The sequence below is a fragment of the Enhydra lutris genome, unplaced genomic scaffold (assembly GCF_002288905.1).
Source record: "Enhydra lutris kenyoni isolate GAN:26980312 unplaced genomic scaffold, ASM228890v2 scaffoldscaffold18, whole genome shotgun sequence".
Classification (NCBI taxonomy): Eukaryota; Metazoa; Chordata; class Mammalia; order Carnivora; family Mustelidae; genus Enhydra; species Enhydra lutris.
Window position 1 is genome coordinate 12,741,320 of NW_019154102.1, and position 20,914 is coordinate 12,762,233.

The 20,914-nt window shown below is 35.1% G+C and overlaps 1 protein-coding gene across 3 annotated transcripts in view; it reads right to left on the minus strand.

The window, feature by feature from the left end:
- LOC111147962 (ubiquitin specific peptidase 34) overlaps positions 1 to 20,914 on the minus strand; it is a 244,462-nt gene that overhangs the window by 20,029 nt on the left and 203,519 nt on the right. For all 3 annotated transcript variants that reach the window (XM_022504268.1, XM_022504269.1, XM_022504267.1), the window contains 12 exons: positions 19,783 to 19,863; positions 17,994 to 18,079; positions 17,251 to 17,419; positions 17,068 to 17,142; positions 15,769 to 15,920; positions 12,187 to 12,235; positions 12,002 to 12,106; positions 11,863 to 11,907; positions 11,048 to 11,152; positions 9,237 to 9,384; positions 3,544 to 4,178; positions 1,308 to 1,465 (listed from right to left, as the gene is read on the minus strand). In XM_022504268.1, coding sequence (XP_022359976.1) covers positions 1,308 to 1,465; positions 3,544 to 4,178; positions 9,237 to 9,384; positions 11,048 to 11,152; positions 11,863 to 11,907; positions 12,002 to 12,106; positions 12,187 to 12,235; positions 15,769 to 15,920; positions 17,068 to 17,142; positions 17,251 to 17,419; positions 17,994 to 18,079; positions 19,783 to 19,863 — 1,808 coding nt within the window. The remainder of the gene's footprint in view (positions 1 to 1,307; positions 1,466 to 3,543; positions 4,179 to 9,236; positions 9,385 to 11,047; positions 11,153 to 11,862; positions 11,908 to 12,001; positions 12,107 to 12,186; positions 12,236 to 15,768; positions 15,921 to 17,067; positions 17,143 to 17,250; positions 17,420 to 17,993; positions 18,080 to 19,782; positions 19,864 to 20,914) is intronic.

Consider the following 20,914-nt stretch of genomic DNA (forward strand, 5'->3'; position numbering starts at 1 on the left):
AAAATAAATTTAAAAAAAGAATTAAGAAAGCTCAAAGTCTTTTTTTTTTTTTTTAAAGATTTTATTAATATTTGACAGACAGAGATCACAGGTAGGCAGAGAGAGGAAGCAGGCTCCCCGCTGAGCAGAGAGACTGATGCAGGGCTCGGACCCTGGGATCATGAGCTGAGCCGAAGGCAGAGGCTTTAACCCACTGAGCCACCCAGGCGCCCCCCCTTCTTTTTTTCTTTTGAGAATAAGCTTTAAGTAGTAAACCTTTCAAACACAAGGTATTCAAAATTAATGCAAAATTTTAGAAGAATTCCTTTAGAGTCCCGGCAAAAGCATAGCTAACTCATTTCATTAATAAAGATTTAAATATGAAAGTTTTCTGAAGAAGATAATCTGAAATAACCCTATCTTGGGTTAAGCACAAATTACTATTTTCAAGTAAGTGCTGCCAAAAAATGTGTGCCTAATAAAGAACATTACCTCTAAGTCTTAGATATAACATATAGAAACACTTTAAGAAATTAACCTGGCCTTTACTCCCACTGTTAAAGGGAATTGTGTGTAATTTGTTGTAGAGTTCCTTTATAGCCATTCAGTAATTTTTGTAGCTCTGAACAATTATAAAGATAATTTTTTGTTATTCTGGCTAATTCTTACAGTTAAGGTAAATCTGGGCTAAACAGAATGAAAAATGCAAGTTTCATCCAAAGGTGTTCCTGGAGGCCTCTAAAACTGAACTGTCAAAGCATAAGACAGGATGAATCACAAGAGAGAGAAGGATTCAAGCTTTAGGTTTAAGACCATACATGAGGATTCCTTCCAACCTAATTCTATGATACTGATAAAACACATATAAACAATCCAAAATCAAACCTTGAAAACAAAAGCTGTTCAAAAGTAGCTCATTAATTTTTAAAAGATAAATCCTTCCAAGGTTACTGAATGCAAAAATGCTTCCCTAATCACCTTAAAGAACTGGTAAACATTTACTTATAAATAATTTAATTATAACTCTTCAAGTGCCAAAAAGATGGTCCCCATTCCCTCATTTGGAAAAAAATAATTTTTTTTTAAAGATTTCATTTATTTATTTGATGGGGGAAGAGAGAGAGATCACAAGTAGGCAGAGAGGCAGGCAGAGAGGCAGGCAGGCAGAGAGGGAAGCAGGCTCCCCACCGAGCAGAGAGCCTGATGCAGAGCTCAATCCCAGGACCCCGAGATCATGACCTGAGCCGAAGGCAGAGGCTCAACCCACTGAGCCACCCAGGCGCCCAAACAAAACAATTTAAAAAGAACACCAAAAAACATCTTCTTACCTTATTAAAGTAGTCCAGCAGGAGCGGCCATCTAAGCAACGTAAGTAACAACTTATGGTTGTTTTCTTAAACTGTTTAATATCTTCTAATTCTTCTTCTCTCATATCTGGCCTTTGAGCTATAAACAGCTGCATCAGGTTAAATAGTTCTTCTACTGCCTAAAAAGGGCAAATAAGCATCATGGTGATCTTTTAACCCTGTATTTTAGAATGTTTCCTTCTCATTTCTGAATGGTATACCTACTAGCCAGCTCTTAATATTATACAAGTGAAATCAGATTACACTACCACTGAAGAATAGTTATAAAATTAGCAATGGATTCTATTTTAAAAATGTATTATTCACTAAAAGTAAATCATAACACTTTCAGAAAAAAAATTTCTGAAAAAAATCTTTTTTTCATTTTTAGTCTTAATACTGTTTATTAAAGCACTAGCTTTGTAACTTCGAATGGGTGTCCAGATATGCTACATCAATCCTTTGCACGTTTCTTTAATGAGAAATCACGACTTCCTCACAAAATTTTACAGCCCTCATTTACATTTCAATCAGTACCATTTCTGAGAAAACCCTTTGTGCCAACATTCAGAATGCTGTTTCTAGACTGATGAATGGTTAGTTCAAGTATCTGATAGATGAAACATGGGAAATAATATTTAAGTAAAATCACTAATTGTGGGTTTATAAACTCATTTAGCATGGGCATGTAGGCATACTTATCAATAAAGTGAAACCCCCAACTCCATACTTTTCATGGCAAAAACTGATTAAGCACCATTTTCATGAAAATCTCTAATAATTAAGCTCTACAATGTTAAGTTTTATTGATGTCAGGAAACATTATCAAAGATTCCAAGTCCCCCAACACTCATCAAAGGTATATTTAACCATGGATATCATGTTTAGTAACTAAGTCAAATTTTATTTATGTGAATATGATAAAGAAAATCCACTAAATCTTGATAAATCCTGTCCTGACTCCTTCAAGGTCAGGCAGACTCTCACATTTGTTTCCTTCTGTCTCACAGCCTTGGCTTTGAACTCTTTTGTTACTTAATATACTCACTCTCTTTCCTCTATTCTAAGGCATTCTAAATTTCCTGGCTGGAAATTAGGTTATTCTTTCTCGGTAAGAACAATTTACTACATCATATCTGAAGGACAAGAAAGGTCCTTTCTTTCTTAAAAAATATTTATTTGACAGAGCGAGAGAGATGAGAGCATGTGCGTGCGTAGTGGGAGAATTAGGCTCCCAGCTGAGCAGGGAACCCGATGTGGGACTTGATCTCAGGACCCAGAGATCATGACCTGAGCTGAAGGCAGACACTTGATGGACTGAGCCACCCAGGTGCCCTGGAAAGGTTCTTTCTTCAACAGGAAAAGTACTGTACACAATTCAAGGATACCAATAATTAAAATATTCTTCATCATGTTCATTTGATCAAACTCTTAAGTAAACACTGGATGTCTTGAAAAAGCTCCACTCCTACCATCTCACATTTAGCAAAATACTTCTCACATTTGCAGCTTGTAGCCTCTAGGTTAAAATAGTTCTGCATTCTCCTTCCAACCCCTTTTCTAGATCTATATCCTCTTGGTGTAATCTTCAGTTTACAACAGAGAGTTAAGAAGCAACAGTAAAAAGATATATCCAGGAATGACAGCCTATGTGAAGGGAGAAAGTTTTACTACGAAACCTACAAACAGTCTGCAAAAAAAAAAAAGGGGGGGAATCAGATTTAGACTGCATATATTTGTATCCTGATAGACCCCTTACCCATTTCATTCACCTGAATGTAGTGTGAGGAAAAAAGACACTAGGGAATACTATAGCTAAGATAAAAATATTGTCTAGCTCACAGTTTACAACAGCCATGCGGATCTTAACGATAAATATCTAAACAGTAAATAGTTCCCTAAAACTATACCACAAAGCTGACGTTTTTCATTAGGTACATATAAAAGACATTTAAAAAAACACAAATGAAAATAGCTAAGTTCAATTAGAGATAAAATTTCAACCCCAACCTAATTATCCGTTATTACTTCAATTTAATAGTAATATAGCATTTTATACATGTAGTCAAGGAAACAAATACACATTGAGTCTTTAAGAAAGAAGAGTTCAAGTTAGACTATATTTCTATATTTTGTTACCACTTCCCACAAGAGGGGGGGAATAGGTTATTTCCAATCAGTTTGAATATATATATAGAGAATTCGCAATTTTACTCACTCCAGGGTATTGGCTGGCATGTGGTGTAAGATTCTTAAAGGCCCATTGGATGTTCTGGTGAGAAGCGAGTTGTCGTGTGAATGCAGGAGACTGTTCACAGCAGAGCCTCAGAATGCCGTAATAGGCTGGCAGCATCCCACGGTTAAAAAGCACCACATCCTGATCATCATGGTCAGCAAGGATGTAATTGAAGGCAATGTTCTTGGTTACCACTGGGTTCTGAACAATAAGGCGGATATTCTCTGGACAGTCAGCACACACATTGTACCAAAATGAAAGCAAAGCCTGTTTATTGTGATTTGTAGCTATTGCTGGCTCAGAAAGTTTAGGCTGGAAAAGGTTCCACAAATCCATGAAATATGTGGAAAACATCAGCTTCTCAGTTTTGGAAATTAAACAGTAAGTCATAAAGCTAAAATAGGGCACTAGCTTTGTAGTGCCATGAACAGCAGCATCAACATAAAGTTTGGCTCTTGAGAGCAAACCAAGGAGCACGTTGTAGACCTGATGTAGGACTACTGTTGTGTCTGGACTGAGTGGAAGGTCACGGGTTGGGATGTGCAAAGACCTTGTTGACCGGAACATCTGGCGGAATGAATTGCTTGGTATAAGGGACACCAGAAGATAAGCTGCAGCTATAAAATGTAAAACAAAACTGTCAGATCCTTACAAGATATAAAACAGCCTGAAGAGCAGTCATTAAACACAAAGCCACTCTTCTCTTTAAAAATTAAAATGAATAAAAATTAAGGGTCATAAACATTTCTTAATATTTCTGCCCTACCACTGGCCCCGCAGAAAAATATCAAGGAATGATGAAAACAGATGCCTTCCATTTTGTCATTGCTTTTTTTAAGTGGCAACCATAACTGCATTAACAGAAACAGTTTTAAACTTCTCTGTTAGCTTTCCCCAGATGTAGAATTTTCCACTTATTTGATCATTTCATCTCTTCTTAGGAAATAATACGGTTTAATAGGAAGAACATAGCATTTGGAGACAGAAGACCTAGCTAAATAAGGCTCTCTGATGTGATCAAATCATTCAATGTATTAGCATCTTTTCTTTTTCTTTACAAAATAACCTAAGTTATTTTGTAATAATTTACAGATTAACAATAAAATATAAAGTTACAAAAAGGGAATGAGATTTACTTTAAAGTTCACTGTAACATACAAGATTATATATGTTTGTGTGTGTGTCAATTACAGAATATTAACTTTGGAAAAACCTTCAAAATCTTCTAGGCTAAATTTGTACTTAAAATTTTTTTTTCACTTGAGTAGGGTTGACACACCATGTTATATTAGTTTCAGGTGTTTAACATGGTGATTCAACTTCTCTATATGTTATGCTGTGTTTACCACAGTGTAGCTACATTTATCACCACACAATACTATTACAGTATCATTGCTTATATTCCCTGTATCTTTTATCCCCATAATTTATTCATTCCATAACTGGTAGCTTCTAGGTTGACTTCCAATGCAAAGAAAGCATCCCTTCAACATACCTGGATAATGTTATTAAGCATACAATTCTGAGAAGAAAATGACTCATTAGTTGAGTTCATTTGTAAAAATGGTCAGTGTTAGTGTGTTAAGCACTGAGCTAGGTACTTTAAAAATATTTCATTTAATCCCCAAAATCATTCTGGAAATAGGTGATGTTACATTGGAAAATCTGAATCTTGGAGAAACAAAGACCAAAGTCACACAGATGAAAGAGGTGGAGCTCAGATTCTGCCCTGGGAAATGATAACGATGATGATGACAATGACAATAATGGTAATGATCCAACAAGAATAACTAACATTTATCAAATGTTTATACTATTTAACACCGTATCTTTGTTTAGGAGGCATTACTTTTATTATCCCCACTTTCACTTCGACTGAAAACAGTAAGATTACACCCATGTTACACATCTTGAAACCCAGATGAGCTAATGCTCCTAAAACAACCACCACAGAGCCTCCTCAAGGTCTCTGAAGCCTTAGTTTAACTCTTTTCAATATACCTACTAATTCTGTCTCCCACTATTCTACCTATAATTTGGTAACTTCCAATGTTCTGTTAAAGAAACTAAAGTTAGGGTTCCTAAAATTAATTATAAGCTCTTTTACAGATTTTAAAGTAAACTTTGTGCACAGTACTCCATTTCTCCATTTTTTTTCACCTGTCTGTTGCTCTGGTTAGGCTCAATTTGATTTATGTTTCCAATATACCTGTGACGGTATATTGCCATATATAGGTATATATAGGTACACCTGGCAGGTTTCCTACTAAAACCTGGCATGTTGGGATCTTCTGACCAATCTTTGTATAACCTGCTATTAAGAAAAATAATTTGTGATTAGAAAAAATTTATTCAGTTTAAGTTATATACTTTTATCCCAATATTTTATTAGGAAAAATTTCAAATGCAATGAAAGGTTCAAAGCGCTCTACCCAAAGACCCACTTAAATTCAACAACTAACATTTAATTTTGTTTTATTATATACCAAACCATCTATTTATTTAAGAGCTATCTGCTTCTAAATAAAAAATAAGTTCTGCTTGGGAGATATATACCACTTCCAGGAAGGTCAATATGGAAGAATAGATGACCTTGCTAAAAACTGCTTTGCTAACTAGAGTACCTTCCATTTAGTTCTATACTACAGAGAACTTAGAACAAATCTACCTCCATTTCTATATGGCAACGGTTCAACTACTTTAAGACACTTTTATCTCCCTTTTTCTTTTTTTCTATAAACTAAACATTCTAATGCATTCCTTAAAGTTTTGTAAGATTTAATAGTATTTCTCAGTAGTTCTTCTATACATGTTACTATACTTCTTACTGTTATATTGATTCTATTCAAATATTTGGGCTATTTTTTCAAGTTACATTATGTAGAACATTTTCACATTACTAATGTATATTATAACTTTTAAATAACTTACTATAACTACTGCCCAACTGAACATCGCCAGTTTTTAATTTTTCACAACCATAAACAATGCTATTTAAGCATCCATCTATTAGATGACTTGCTTATACTGGAATTCTTGAAATGATATTACTGAATTTAAAAAAGGCAAAGTATTTTGAAAGATCTCGGGTATGCATCATTAAACTGCTTTTCACAGGGTAATATTTACTTATAACTTCACTGCAGTGTATGAGAATGCCATTTCCACAGTACTGTCATCAATATTAGATGTAACAGCTGGAAAGCTATTTTTCTTTGTTGTTGTTGTTGAGCACAGATTTTTTTATTGTTTTATGGTCAGAGTCAGGACATGAATGCCAACCAGCATACGTGTCAACACTCACAAATAACCCATTACTATAGGGTTACATAAACTGGCAGGAAAAATAAGCCTGTAAGTACCAATGCCAATCCATGTACCCACCATGACAAGATGTTTTTCCCAAATAAACTTTATTTTAGAGTAGGCAGAACAAACACAGTTCCCATACACTCTTCTCCCTCTTCTCCTATTATTAACATCTATTATTACTTAGTACAATTGTTTTAACTAAGGAAACAACACTGACACATTACTTTTAACTAAACTCTATACTTTAGATTTTATTAGTTTTGCCTTAATGTTCTTTTTTTAAGATTTTATTTATTTGAGAAACAGAGAGACAGAGAGAAGAGAGCACGAGTGGAGAGAGGGGCAGAGGTGAGAGGGAGGAGACTCCCCACTGAGCAGGGAGCCCAACGTGAGGCTCAATCTCTACCCCTGGGATCATGACCTGAGCCGAAAGCAGATGCTTAACTGAGCCACCAATGACCCCATTCATGTTCTTTTATTTTGCCTCTAGGAGCCCATCTAGGATATATCACATTTAATCATCTTGTCTCCTTCTTAAGCTCCTCTTGGCTGTGACAGTTTCTCAGACTCTCATTGCATGTGGAAGTTTAAATAAGGAGTACTTGGGTCAGGTATTTTTGAAGAATGTCCCTCAAACTGAGTCTGTCTGATGTTTATCACTTTTAGACTCAAATGATGGGTTTTTGTAAGGAAGACCATACAGGCAAAGTGCACTTTATATCATATTATTATTGATCAGGGTATCAAGGGTACATGCTATCAACACACATCAGTGATATTAACCATTATCACCTGCCTGAGTTAATGTTTGTCAAAGTGCTTCATTTAAAGTTACGTCACCCACAAACTGTAACAAACTCTTAAACACAGAGAGAATAAACTGAGAGGGTGGTGGAGGGAGGTGGGTGGGGGGTTAGCTATGGGGGACGGGCCTTAAGGAGGGCACGCGGTATGATCAGTATTGGGTGTTTTACGTGATGAATCACTGAATCATCCTGAAACCAACACTGCACTGTATATTAACTAGAATGTGAACAAAAATTTGAAAGGAAAAAAAAAAAGTTACATTCCCCATTCCCTACTCCTTGAAGGAGGTTCAGCTATCTCTCTTTAGGAGGGCAGATAGACGTACATAAATTATTTAGAATTCTTCTGTATAGGAAGTTTGCCTCTTCTCCATTTATTTATTTAATCATTTATCAATATGGACTCAGGTATTTATTTTATACTTGGGGGTATAATCCAGCACTATGTTACTTATTTTTTTACTCAAGTTGTTTCAGCTTTAGCCATTGGAAATTCTTTCAGTTTGGTTGTGTGTCCCTTTGACAATGCCCCATTATTTTGTTTTTCTGAGTACTTCTTTCTGGTCCTATAAGATGCTCCAGGCTCATCTTATATATTACCTGCCCAAGACCTAGAATCAGCCATTTCTTCAAAGAGCTATTACTTGTTTTATTGGAGAATGGTCTTTGGAAACATTGATCTGGGGGTATTCGATGTGCACGCTGGTACTACAGTATCCCTGATTCTACACCCTTTCAGTAGACAGCTAGGAAAAACAATTTTAATGATTAAATTTAATGATTAAAGAAATCTTAAAAATTAACAATTTCAATTTTTGTTTCTTTGAATATTATCAAAGGAGAACATACTGTTTATTTACAAGCAATTTTCTAATCTGTAAAGTACCTATTTTTCATATGAGTCCATCTGTCTTCCAAGATCTTTATTTCCTTCCAGCCTGCTTATGTAAAAGTGTTTATCATTTAACTCCCTATCTCATTGAATATTTTCTCTCAGTTTGTTCTATGCCTTTTTATTACTTTCCTCTTAGCCTTAAAGTTATTTTTTTTTTAAAGATTTTATTTATTTGACAGAGAGAGAGATCACAAGTAGAGAGAGAGAGAGAGGAGGAAGCAGGCTCCCTGCCTAGCAGAGAGCCTCATGTGGGACTTGATCCCAGAACCCTGAGATCAGGACCTGAGCTGAAGGCAGAGGCTTAACCCACTGAGCCACCCAAGCAGCCCCTTAAAGTTACTTTTAAGATAGGATTTTCTGATCCTTTACTCTCTTAACGCTGATCATGCTTTGTAATCTATCAAGCAAGGAAACAAAAATGGTGGTGGTGGTGATGTCACCCAAGACAGGACAGTTTCCTATCCTTAAAACACCCAAAGCACTGTAGATATTTGTAAAACACTGCCACTTCCAAACACTAATGTAACTTTGGTCTTTAAGAACAATATCTAAGAGCTTTTGTACCATACAACAATGGGCATTATTGTAATCACCTCATAAAACAAAACAAAAAAACAAAACTTGGAACAACAAATGGTTTAAGTTCTGAATATTTGACTTACAAGTCCTGACTCTAGGATAATTATGAGCCAAAAGAAACCTCTCGACCCAGTTTTCCATGTTCTGTAGGACCCAGCTGTGTGCCAGTTTATTTCGGGGTGTCTGTACTGCCAACCAATCCAAACACTGAGAAGGATTGTATTCAATTACCTAAAAATGAAATGATAAGAACAGAATATAAAACGAACTGATTAAGGAGTTACTTTTTTACTTACTTTTGGTATATGCCATTAAACACTTAAAGCCAGAGTTTTTTGAAAAATAGAGCCTAAGAGAAATTTTGCTTATGTTTTTCTACATTTCTATTTTTTTAAATTTTTAATCAATTTTTTTAAAAGATTTTATTTATTTAATTGACAGAGATCACAAGTAGGCAGAGAGGCAGGCAGAGAGAGAGAGAGGAAGGGAAGCAGACTCCCTGCTGAGCAGAGAGCCCGATGCAGGGCTCGATCCCAGGACCCTGAGACTATGACCTGAGCCGAAGGCAGAGGCTTAACCCACTGAGCCACCCAGGCGCCCCTCAATTAATTTTTTTTAAGACAGGGAGCAGTGAGGGGCAAAAGGACCAGGAGAGAAAGAATCTTAAGCAAACTTCACACTGAGCACAGAGCCTAATATGGGCTTGATCCCACAGCTGTGATATCATGACCTGAGCTGAAATCAAGAGTTGGATGCTTAACCAACTGAGCCACCCAGGTGCTCCTCTCCATTTTTTAAACTGCATTTACCAACAGGAAATATTAAGAAAAATCTGTCATTAGTTTACAAAATAAAATTAAAAATAGCCAAGGACTTTAATACAGAACTAATAAGAGAACCCACTTACTTTCTGGTCTTATTAAATTTATAAATTTACTTCAAAGTGCTTCTAATACTCTAAAGTTTCTCATCTTTATTTTTCTTACTGTGTGCCCAATCAATCTATTATTGAACGTGAGAATGAAAAGTAGTAACTGGACAGCTGGGGAGATTTTTTTTTTAAAAGATTTTATTTATTTATTTGACAGACAGAGACAGTGAGAGAGGGACACAAGCAGGGGGCGTGGGAGAGGAAGCAGGCTTCCTCCTGAGCAGGGAGCCCATTGTTGGGCTCAATTCCAGGACACCGGGATCATTACCTGACCATAAGGCAGATGCTTTTTGATGCTGGGATCATTACCTGACCATAAGGCAGATGCTTATTGACTGAGCCACCCAGGTGCCCTGGGAAGATATTTTTCATGGGATAAAGAAATCTTAGGAATCCAGATTTGGCTTTCAGGCCAGTTCCATACCCACTCATTTCTGTACTGTCTAGATGGTTTTAGGCTAAAATAGTTGAGTGGTTGCCAAAGATATCACAGGGCCCACAAAGCCTAAAATGCTTGCTAACTGACCAGTTGGAGAAAAAGTCTGTGGACCCCTGGTGTAAAGAGGTTTTCCCAACATTCACTAAAGAGAAACTGTGAACCCAGCAGTTACTCTGAAGGAAAGGACATGGTCGGTATTTCCTGTACCATTTCTGTCAACTGCTGAAAACACTCAGCTTGTATTTCTAAAATTCTGTCACTTTTTTGAGGGGAAGGGAATGAAAACTCTAGACTGGCCAAAGACTTATTGACTCACAAGAGTCTTTAAACCTGTGGGAAATAAGACAAGAATTCTTTCTCCCCGCCAAGCCTCTTGACTAAAGCATGTCTTCTTCCCTCACTTGTGACCCACTAAAACCATTTTGGATTGCCCAAGTAAGAAGAAACTTACTTAAACTGGTAATGACTTTATTAGAAAAATAAAATTCTCAGAAAAATACTGAAACATCTATTGCAAGACTTACCTCCCATATCCTCTGCAAAATGTAGGATGCAAAGGGAGGCATTCCTGGAGGTCCACCAGCAAACTCCATTAGCATAGTCAACAATTTAAAGAAAGGATTGGCTGCCTGTAAGACACATGCATAACTGTGTATTTAAATGTACTTGAACCCACCAGTTTCAGAAAAAAGAAACACGTACTCTTCTACACATCACATCTGTGTTAGGTTAGCAGACCTCAGTACTCTTGCATATAAATTTGAACTATATGGAGCAGCAGGATCAACTTGGGATACAAAGTCAATGGCATGGACATCACATGTAACAGAAAGTATGTATTTTTCTAGATATCGATTTGGAAAAAACCAATCAAAACCTTTATTAATGAGACAACCGTATTCATAGAATAATTTAGGTTAAAAGTTTCTTTTAGCATCCCTTGATCTCTAAGGTGTAATTTACATTAATATTTGACAAAGTATCATGTAGCTATAACATTACCATTTTGTAAAAAATACTTTTGGATAATACTGTATTATTATATTTTTCATCATTCTTGAACACAATTATGATACAGGCTCCAAATCAAACAACTTTAAAGCTTAGTCTCTATGTGTTACTCCAATATGTTGAACTTATACCTAAATTTGTATTTAACTGGGAAAATTACATTTATTATAGTGAGATACAAAGGAGTAATTCAGCCTATTCAAGTTACATACTGAAAATTAAGCTATTATGGGAGAAATCTTGATATATTTTTTTCAAGAACAAGAAGAAAGGTTTATCTGAAAGCACTAGTAGTTTTAAAAACACAAATTAACTAATGTGTACATACCTCAGGAGTCAACTTTGCTATTGATGTGAAAAGCATAGACACAATCTATTTAAAAAAAAAAAAAAAAAAAAAGGAAGATTTCAGAACATTCTTTTAAAAATTACCAAAAAGCTTTTTAAGACTGTTTCTCAGCACTTACATGTTCTGCTAGTCGATTATTGTATCGACAGAGGCTGAAAATCAGATTACAAGTTTGTCTTATATTGATGCCATCACGAATATGTTGAAACAAGAAGGGGAATCCCTGTTAAAAGTAAAAGTTGTTCATTTAAGAACCATTACTATTTGTGAGATGATCAAATCCTCTAATATACAAAGTATTACCTTTCCTCCTGTTAATGCTGCCATGTCAGTCTGTGATAATGTCAAATGCCTGAAAGGAAACATCAGTGGAAATAAGTTTTTCTTTCCTCTGTATTACTTTATAGCTATTTGTATCATGACATGCATCAAAACTGTCAGTTCAATTACAACTGTACCAAGCCACCAACACAAAATGATTTTTGAACTTTCTGCTAGCTAAACTTACTTGCTAGATATACATCTCTCAGACAATTTTTCAAGATTCCGGAATTGATATATGGAAGCCCAAACCTACTTTATTTGCCATTTAATTAGTTCAATATTTTTGTGTATTATAAATACTAGGATGGGTCTGAGTTGTGGGTTTTTTTTGACATGAGACCCTTCAAAACAAAACAAACTTCTAAGAAATACTAAAGAGTTTCAGTTACCAGTTAACAATTTCTACATATTTCTTTACTATAGAGAATTTCAGATACATACAAAAATAGTAAGATAATGGAAGTATCCCATTATTCAGCTTCAAATTACTAATTCATGATCAGTCTTGTTTCATTTGTACCTCCCACTCACTCAATGTGGACTGTTCCGAAGCAGTTCTAGGTATTTTATCATTTAATCTAAAAATCTCAGCATGAATTTCTAACAGATAACATTTAAAACACATAAACACACTACCATTATTCACACTTAAAACCACAACTCCTTACTATCAAACAATATCCAGTCAGTGTATGATTACCTCAAGTGTCTAAAAATTTTTTTAATAATTTGTTGGCTCAAGATCCAAATAAAGTCCTCTGTTGCAAGTGGTTGAAATGTCTTTTAAGTATCTTACAGACTACTGGTTTTCCCTCCAATTTTGTTTTTATCTTGCAATTTATGAGTTGAAGCAAGTAGGTGGTTTGTCCTGAAGAATTTCCCACATTTCCACTTTGCTGATTGTATCCTTGTGGCGTTGCTTTAACCTGTTCCTTTGTCCTTATATTTCCTATAAACTGGTAGTTTAGATCTAGAGACTTGATCATATCTAGGTTTGATCTTCTTAATCAAGCATGCTTTATAGGTGGTGGTACTGACTTTCTTCAAGAGGCACACAATGAAAGGTTGTCTTTTGTAATATTTTCAGTCAATGATGATCATCTCCTAGATCCATTACTTCATTTGGGGTACAAAATACAGATATTCTGATTTCAGCAATATTTGCTTGTTCATTAGCTCAAACACCTCCAAGATGGTGAGCTTCCTCTCATTTACCACTTGTTTGCCATGAGGTAATTCTCGCTGGTAAGATGAATGCTTGTTATCATTCCTTTATTACTAAGTTTCGAAAATTATGATTTGGTTTTCTAATATACTCCAAAGGTTACCAGTAAGTAGTTCGTTTGCTTGTTTTTAGGTACCATTACGAACTCATGGATTTAAATATCTGTGATGTATTTTAGTCCTCTTGTAGTTATTCTATTACTGATGCTCAGGTTGTCCAATCTATGACCAGAAGGAACATCCATAAATCGGTTCCTGCCCTTTTAACATAATCTCAATAGTCTTTGATAGCCTCTGCTTTCCAAAAGGACAAAGTGTTCTAGATTTCCCATTCATTTCTTGCCCAAGACCTGTAATTGGCCATTTTTTCAAGGAACCCTGATTTTCTTCCATAAGAAATGCTATCTAGGGACTACAATATTGATGCCAGCGGCACTCACTGATTCTGAGTTGGGTCAGATTTCTAAGCCTTTTCAGAAAATGGAAGTACAGAAGACATTTTTTGTTCGCTTAAAGACAAAATACACCATAAACTCTACTGGTATTTCCAAACTCAAATTTAGTTTTAAAGAACTTACATAAAAAACCTACAATTTTGTATTTGTATTTCTTCCGTCTTTGGCTGAAAATCTTGCTTTCTAATGACATTAACAGTTACTTATTTGCTTTATTCTATGATATATGATAGTTTCTGGATAATAATCACAATTACACTACGAACAATATACTTGTAGAACAGTTTAGGGTAATTTTACAATTCTTTTTGTCCTTCATGTACAACTAGGAATTTACAGTTAAATTAGTGTGTTCTAAAGTCATTTTAGTGAATTCCTTTCCAGGTGTTATGCCACCAGGTCAAAATATAATTCATTTATTTCAGTCTGCTTTTGATTTTTAGGGATTGCATTTTATTAATTTATTATTATATAAAACATTTACATGATTACAAGTTAAATCTAAAAAACAAAAACAATATATACTCAAAGTCAAGCTTTCATTCTTGTCTTTTCCAGCAGTTTGTTTTTCCCTCCCCAACCACAGGAAAACTTTTTTTTTTTTTTAAGTTTTGATTTAGTCTTCCATTTAAAAAAATACAGTCAATCCTTGCTATTTGTAGTACTTATGTTCTATAAAATGCTGCAAACACCGAATTAGTGATTAATGAATCATTGCTCATAAGAGAAATACAGGGTTAGGTTCTTGTGAGCCTCTGGCCAACATTTTCTTCAACCAATCAATAGGTTACCTTGTTTTGTGTGTGTTTCTGTTTAAAGATGCCTTATTTAATATGTGTATTGTTCATTCATTAGCACTGAAGTCACAGCAAATACTACTATTAACTCATACCTGAATGAAGCCTATCTAATGTGCATTTTCTTGTTAAGACACATTATAGCCTTCTTGAGCTTAGGAACTCTACATAGCACTTAGCACTATACTGGGGAGCAATTTTAAACACTAAGTCACCAACAAAAAGCACAAATGTGAAAAACATGGCAGCAACCATGAAAAGGAGATTTGTTTACAATATGAGAAGTGAAACAAGAAGTCACAGTCACCCTGTTTGACCTTGGCTTAGAAGGAAGGTATGTGTCAGGTAACTCAAATTTTTTTGCCACTCTGCACATGGACATCTGCAGTCCACAAATGACTGCAAAGGAGCCATGAGTACTGACTTTGGGACTGTAATAAATCCCAGCAAGTAAGCACATTTGGAAACAGTAGATCCACAATGAGGAATACTGAAAATTGAGTTTACATGCTTTCAATCTCTGCACCCCTCCCCCGCCCCCACAGAGCGTCTCCTTCCTCAGAAGATACCATACTATACATACTTTTCTCCACCTTGCTTTTTTACTTGGTAATATTTATCCTAAAGATCTCTTCATGGTAGTACCGATACATTCCATACTTCTTTTTTTCAGTAATAGAGTATTCTATTGAGTGGATGCCTGCTTTTTTCAACCAATCCCCTCTTTTTAAAAATTTCCAGTCTTTTACTATTTTAAACTGAATGCTTCAATAAATATCCTTGCATATACATCTTTCTGTATTTAGAGAACAGGCTTCTAGAAGTAGTGTTGCCAGGTTAAAGGATGAATGCACATATAATTTTGCTAAGTATTTTACTGTGTATTTCTTCAACGTATATTTCTAACATGACTCAGAGGTACAAAGTCATCTGATACAAAGGACTGAAATACTTATGCCACAAGAGTTCATAAATCGTGGTATTATTTAAAAGGAATTATGTAACAAAAGTTAGTGGTAAAACAATTTGGTAAAAGGAGTAAAACCAAACATGCTTTAACCATTTTGAATGTTGAAACATTTCACCTTTCTGAGCGAGACTGTTCAACCAACAGAGCAACTAAAGCTATCATTTTTTCCAGGGCAGCAGGCCTGTATTTTTCTTCTGCCAGAGAAAGAATATCTTCTTCCTCCTCCTCTTCTTCCCCCTCTTCCTCTGACAACACTTCAACTTGAGGCTAGAATAAAATGTTGAAACTAATACATTAAAACTGAATTATCTTGAGAGAAAATAATTTGACTATTTTATAGATCTACCCAGGGTAGATGGTAGCAGGAGCATGTATCATAAAGAACCACTCAAAGGCCTAACCCTGACTTTTAAGAGTTAAACAATATTCAGGATAATTTTAGACACAGTAAGCAGAACTATAAAGAACAATGATTCTCAATACTGTAACTATACCTCACTTACAGGGATACATCTTTTAATAATTTTTTTTCTTATAGGCAAGCCCCTTGGAAGATAAATCAGGACCAAATTTTATATGAGTACGATAAAACAGTATTTCCTATTAAATAAAAATGTCAGTTACACAAATTAAAGAATCCTTATCTGCAATGTTCAGATAATCCAAATAGCAAGTCTTCCAAAGACTTCCATTTCTTTGAAATTCAAGAGACTGAAATGATTTTATGATTTAACAAAGCAAAAGAAGAGCAGTCTAAACAAGCTGCCATAAAGGCAGGGATTAGACAGTAAAAGTCCATATTCTGAGAAGCATTACAGATTAATGGTTAACAGTGTAGCTCAGGAATCTGACCAAAGATCAAAGCCCAACTCAGTGTGATCTAAAACAAGTTAACTTCTTTATGCCTCAAGTTCCTGATCTGTAAAATGGAGGTAACAATAGTACTTACATCTTAGGGTTGCAACAGGGTTAAATAAGATAGTATAAATAGAGCATAAGCCAACGTGGTCATTAAAGTCAACACAAAGTTCATGTCATGCTTTAATACTATGAATAGACCAAGCTACTTAAGTTTTTGGAAAACTGTGACAAACTCAACAGCAAGGGTTTAAAAATATGACCAATAGAAATGTTCACTGAAACAACATGCTACTGATATGATCCCAAAGTAGGTGGTGGCCATTCTGCCTAAATTCATTTGCTTTGTTCCAGGGCCTTGCCGATGAAATTTATCATTTGATTATTTCTTCTCTTGCTGTATCATTAAAAATACCAACCAAATTCAGACACTTAAAATTATCTAATGCCAGGCTAGAAGGGACTTTAAAGCATTCTAATATCTAATGACCTTCCATGATACAAACTTGAAAACATGGCCCCCTAAATCCCCAATATGAGAGAGAACTATACTTACATTTTCAGGCCCTTTGGTTCCCATGTAAAAATGAACCATTGTAGATATGGCTTGCAGTGAAAGCAAAAATTGGCTCTAAAAAAAAAAAACAACATTGATTTAAAAATATAAAATAAAAACAACTGAGTTTTAAATACTGAAAATAGGTACATAATCCCAGAAATAAACAAGATACAGCCTTACCTCTTCTTCACCCATTTTGGCAAATTCATAAAGGAAGGCAAAATACTCTGTAAGATGTTTACTGTGAGGTTTTACACCATGTTCCATAATTAATAACAGAGTTCTCACAAATCGAGTGACACATGAACGACCACCAATATCTTCTACTGAGGCATCCATATCATCCGACCTGAAGATACAATTTAATATATCTTAGAGACAGTATGAAGTCTGGAGATAGATATTCTGGGAGGAGAAATATTTTTAAAAACCTAAATTTATCTCTCTCATCTTTGTAATAGTGAATACCAACTGCAATAATGTAAGGAGATAGATTCAAATTACGGTGTCTGGCTAAATCAATCCAAACAAAAAGACTAAGTCATTAAGTTATCTGTAGACAATTCTGAAGATGCACTTAATTAAAAATAAAAAGTATTATGTTCTCTTCTTGATTGTATTATTACAGATTTTTAAATAAAAGAACCTATTTTTTTTTTAAGATTTTATTTATTTATTTGAGAGAGAGAGCATGAGCATGGCAGGAGGGGCAGAGGGAGAGGGAGAAGCAGACTCCCCACTGAGTAGGGATGCTGACACAGGGATCAATCCCAGGACCATGGGATCATGACCTGAGCCGAAGGCAGCTGCTTAACCAACTAAGCCACCTACCATGCCCTGAACCTAAATATTTCAATGTGGGTATTTAAAATACTCTAGGGAGCTGATTAAAAAGCTTAAAATGCTAAAAAGTTATTTCTTACCCATCTTCCATTCCTGGTTGTAGGTAAAGATGAGCATGCACAGGTCTGAGTCTCTGAATCACATGGATACACAAACGCTGAAACATCTGTAAATGAAAAGTTGTAACAACCTAAGAGCCTGAACAAAGGTAACAAAGTTACGGAAAAATTAACAGGTTTCAAAATTCTCTGCACCCATTTCTGTTTTCCCCACAGATTATCTTTTGCCAGAAGTCAATGATTAGGAGAAGGAAATAGGATTTAAGTTTATCCAAAAGAAACATGGGTTAAAAAGGATTGGGGATTCTCTAAATAAGATATACAAATGGCCAATAAGCAAATGAAAAGATGTTCACCATCACTAATTATTAAGGAAATGCAGACCAAAACCACAATGACATACTACTTCACATTTTAGGATAGTTAAAATAAAAAAGACAGTAAGAAATGCTAAAGGAGATGTAGTGAAAATAGAAACCCTCATAGATTGCTGCTGGTGGGGATGTAAACTAATGGAGATGCCATGAAAAAGTTTGTTGTTCCTAGAATGACTCAGGACTTCTACTCTCAGGTAAAATAACTAAAAGAACTAAAAATATATGCCCACACAAGTATTTGTGCACAAATGTTCAGAGCAATATTATTCAAAATAGCCAAAAAGTGAAAACATCCCAAATGTTCACTGACTGCTGAATGGATAAACAATATTTGCTATATCCATTCAATGGAATTTAATTTAGCAATAAAAAGAGGAGGAAGAACAGAAACACACTACAACATGGATAAACCATGAAAATATTGCTCAAATAAGCTGATCACAAAAGATCACAGAGTGTGTGACTCCATTTACCTTTTAATAAAGATTTAAAATTTTTTTATTGTTTTGTTTGTTTGGTTTTTAAGATTTAAATTTTTTGAGGGAGCCAGTGAGAGAGCCTGAGCTGGAGGAAAAGGCAGAGGAAGAGGGACAAGCAGAATTCCCGATGAGCAGGGAATTTGATTCCAGGATCCTGGGATGCTTAGCATCCCTGAGATGCTTTACTGACTGAGCCTTTCAGGCACCCCTCCATTTATCATTAAATACGCAAATCCATAGAGCCAAAAAGTAGATTAGCAGGTGTCATTAGTGGCTGGAAAGAAGGGACAGGATAAAATTGGGAGTGACTGTTAATAGGTATGGAATTTCTCTTAGCAGTGTTACAAAATTAGATGATGGTTGCACAGTTTGGGGATATACGAAAAACCACTAAATTTTATATTCTGTATGGTTTTGATGAATTATATGGTGTAAGGGTTATATCTCAGTAATAACTGAAAAGTGGCCTTTTCATATTAAATTTTTAGTTCTGTGTCTTAAGTGGATATAAAGTAATATTTACAATTTTGTCTAATTTTTCCAGAGATTTAAGGAAAACAAATTAATTCATGTGACAGTTCAGAATCTTTCACAGAAATGTTACATACTGTTCATTTAATTTTCAAGGCCACTACAGTACCCTACCATGGTTAGACTACCTAAAATTCTAAAAAAGAATTAGTACAACTCATAAAGCAGTGATAACAGGATCTGAGAGAATAGGCACTTACACTTATCTTCCTATAACTAGGAAATGTTAACAATTTTAATCACCTGGTTGGAAAGATAGTTGATTTGCTAAAAGAAGCTGATGGAATGGTAGCAAAATGATTCTTAGGGTAAGAGGTTGATCTTTTCAAAACTCCCTTCAATGCTGGGTTAAAATATACTCACAGGTAAATTTAGGATTATTAACTTGAAAGCCATTTCTTTTTCAAACAAATTTTTTCTTACCTGTCTCACAATTTGATTAGGGCACTTAATTAGTATCTGCATTGGCCACCAGTCATCATCAGCCATACGGTCCAAAAACCACTGTAAAAAAAACAGTGTGATATTAACCTTCAACCAATACTTGTTGAACTAAAAAAAAAAAAAAAAAAAGTCACACAAGGATTTTACTTCTAGTCTATGTTTCAATTATTTCAAATTCTTACCAAAACAGATTCTTCCATTGTTTTAAAGTCTAAAACTCTAGGAATGCATGGGTGGCTCAGTTGGTTAGGCATCCAACTCCTGCTTTCAGTTTAGGTCATGACCTGAGGGTCATGTGATAAAGCCCTGAGTTGGGCTCCATGCTCAGTGGGGAGTCTGCTTGATTTTCTCTCTCTCTCTCCCTCTGTCCCTCCCCCACTGCTCATGGGCATGCTTTCTCTAAAGTAAATAAATAAATCTTTAAAAAAAAATTTTTTTTAAAGTCTGAAATTCTGAAATGTCTAAAGTTATAAACAGGGTCACCTGATTACAGAATTCCATGAATGCCATTTACATCACTGTGTAAACCTGCATGATAGCAACCTGCACTGCTTAACATTATAAAATGGAATACTATTTTCCTCTTAGTCCTCACAGATACTACACTGCAGAACCTTTTGTTCCTATTAATATATGATCTGAGTATAATTTATTTTGTTTAAAAAGAATTATGCTCTCTTGATAACAAAAAACACCCCTCCCCCTATTTTTCTGAGAGCGAGAGAACAGTGGGGGAGAAGCAAGAAGGAAAGAGAGAATATTAAGCAGGCTTCATGCCCAGTGCAGAGTTGACACAGGGCTCTATCTCACAACCCTGACATCAAGACCTGAGCTAAAATCAAGAGTCAGATGCTTAATCCACTGAGCCACCCAGATGCCCTCAAAAGTACCCTTTATGCTAAAACAATTTCCTACTGATTTCAAGATAGCTTTTAATCACATACTTAATGCCTATACTGAATTTTACTGTCTATGTGCATATACACAATTATTGATAACTGCAGAGAATTTTAAATCCTTGAGAGAGTTCTGGAGGCCAATACTTAGTTAAAAACAAACAAACAAACAAACAAAAACAAAACGAAAAAAAAAAAAAAAAAAAAAAAAAAAC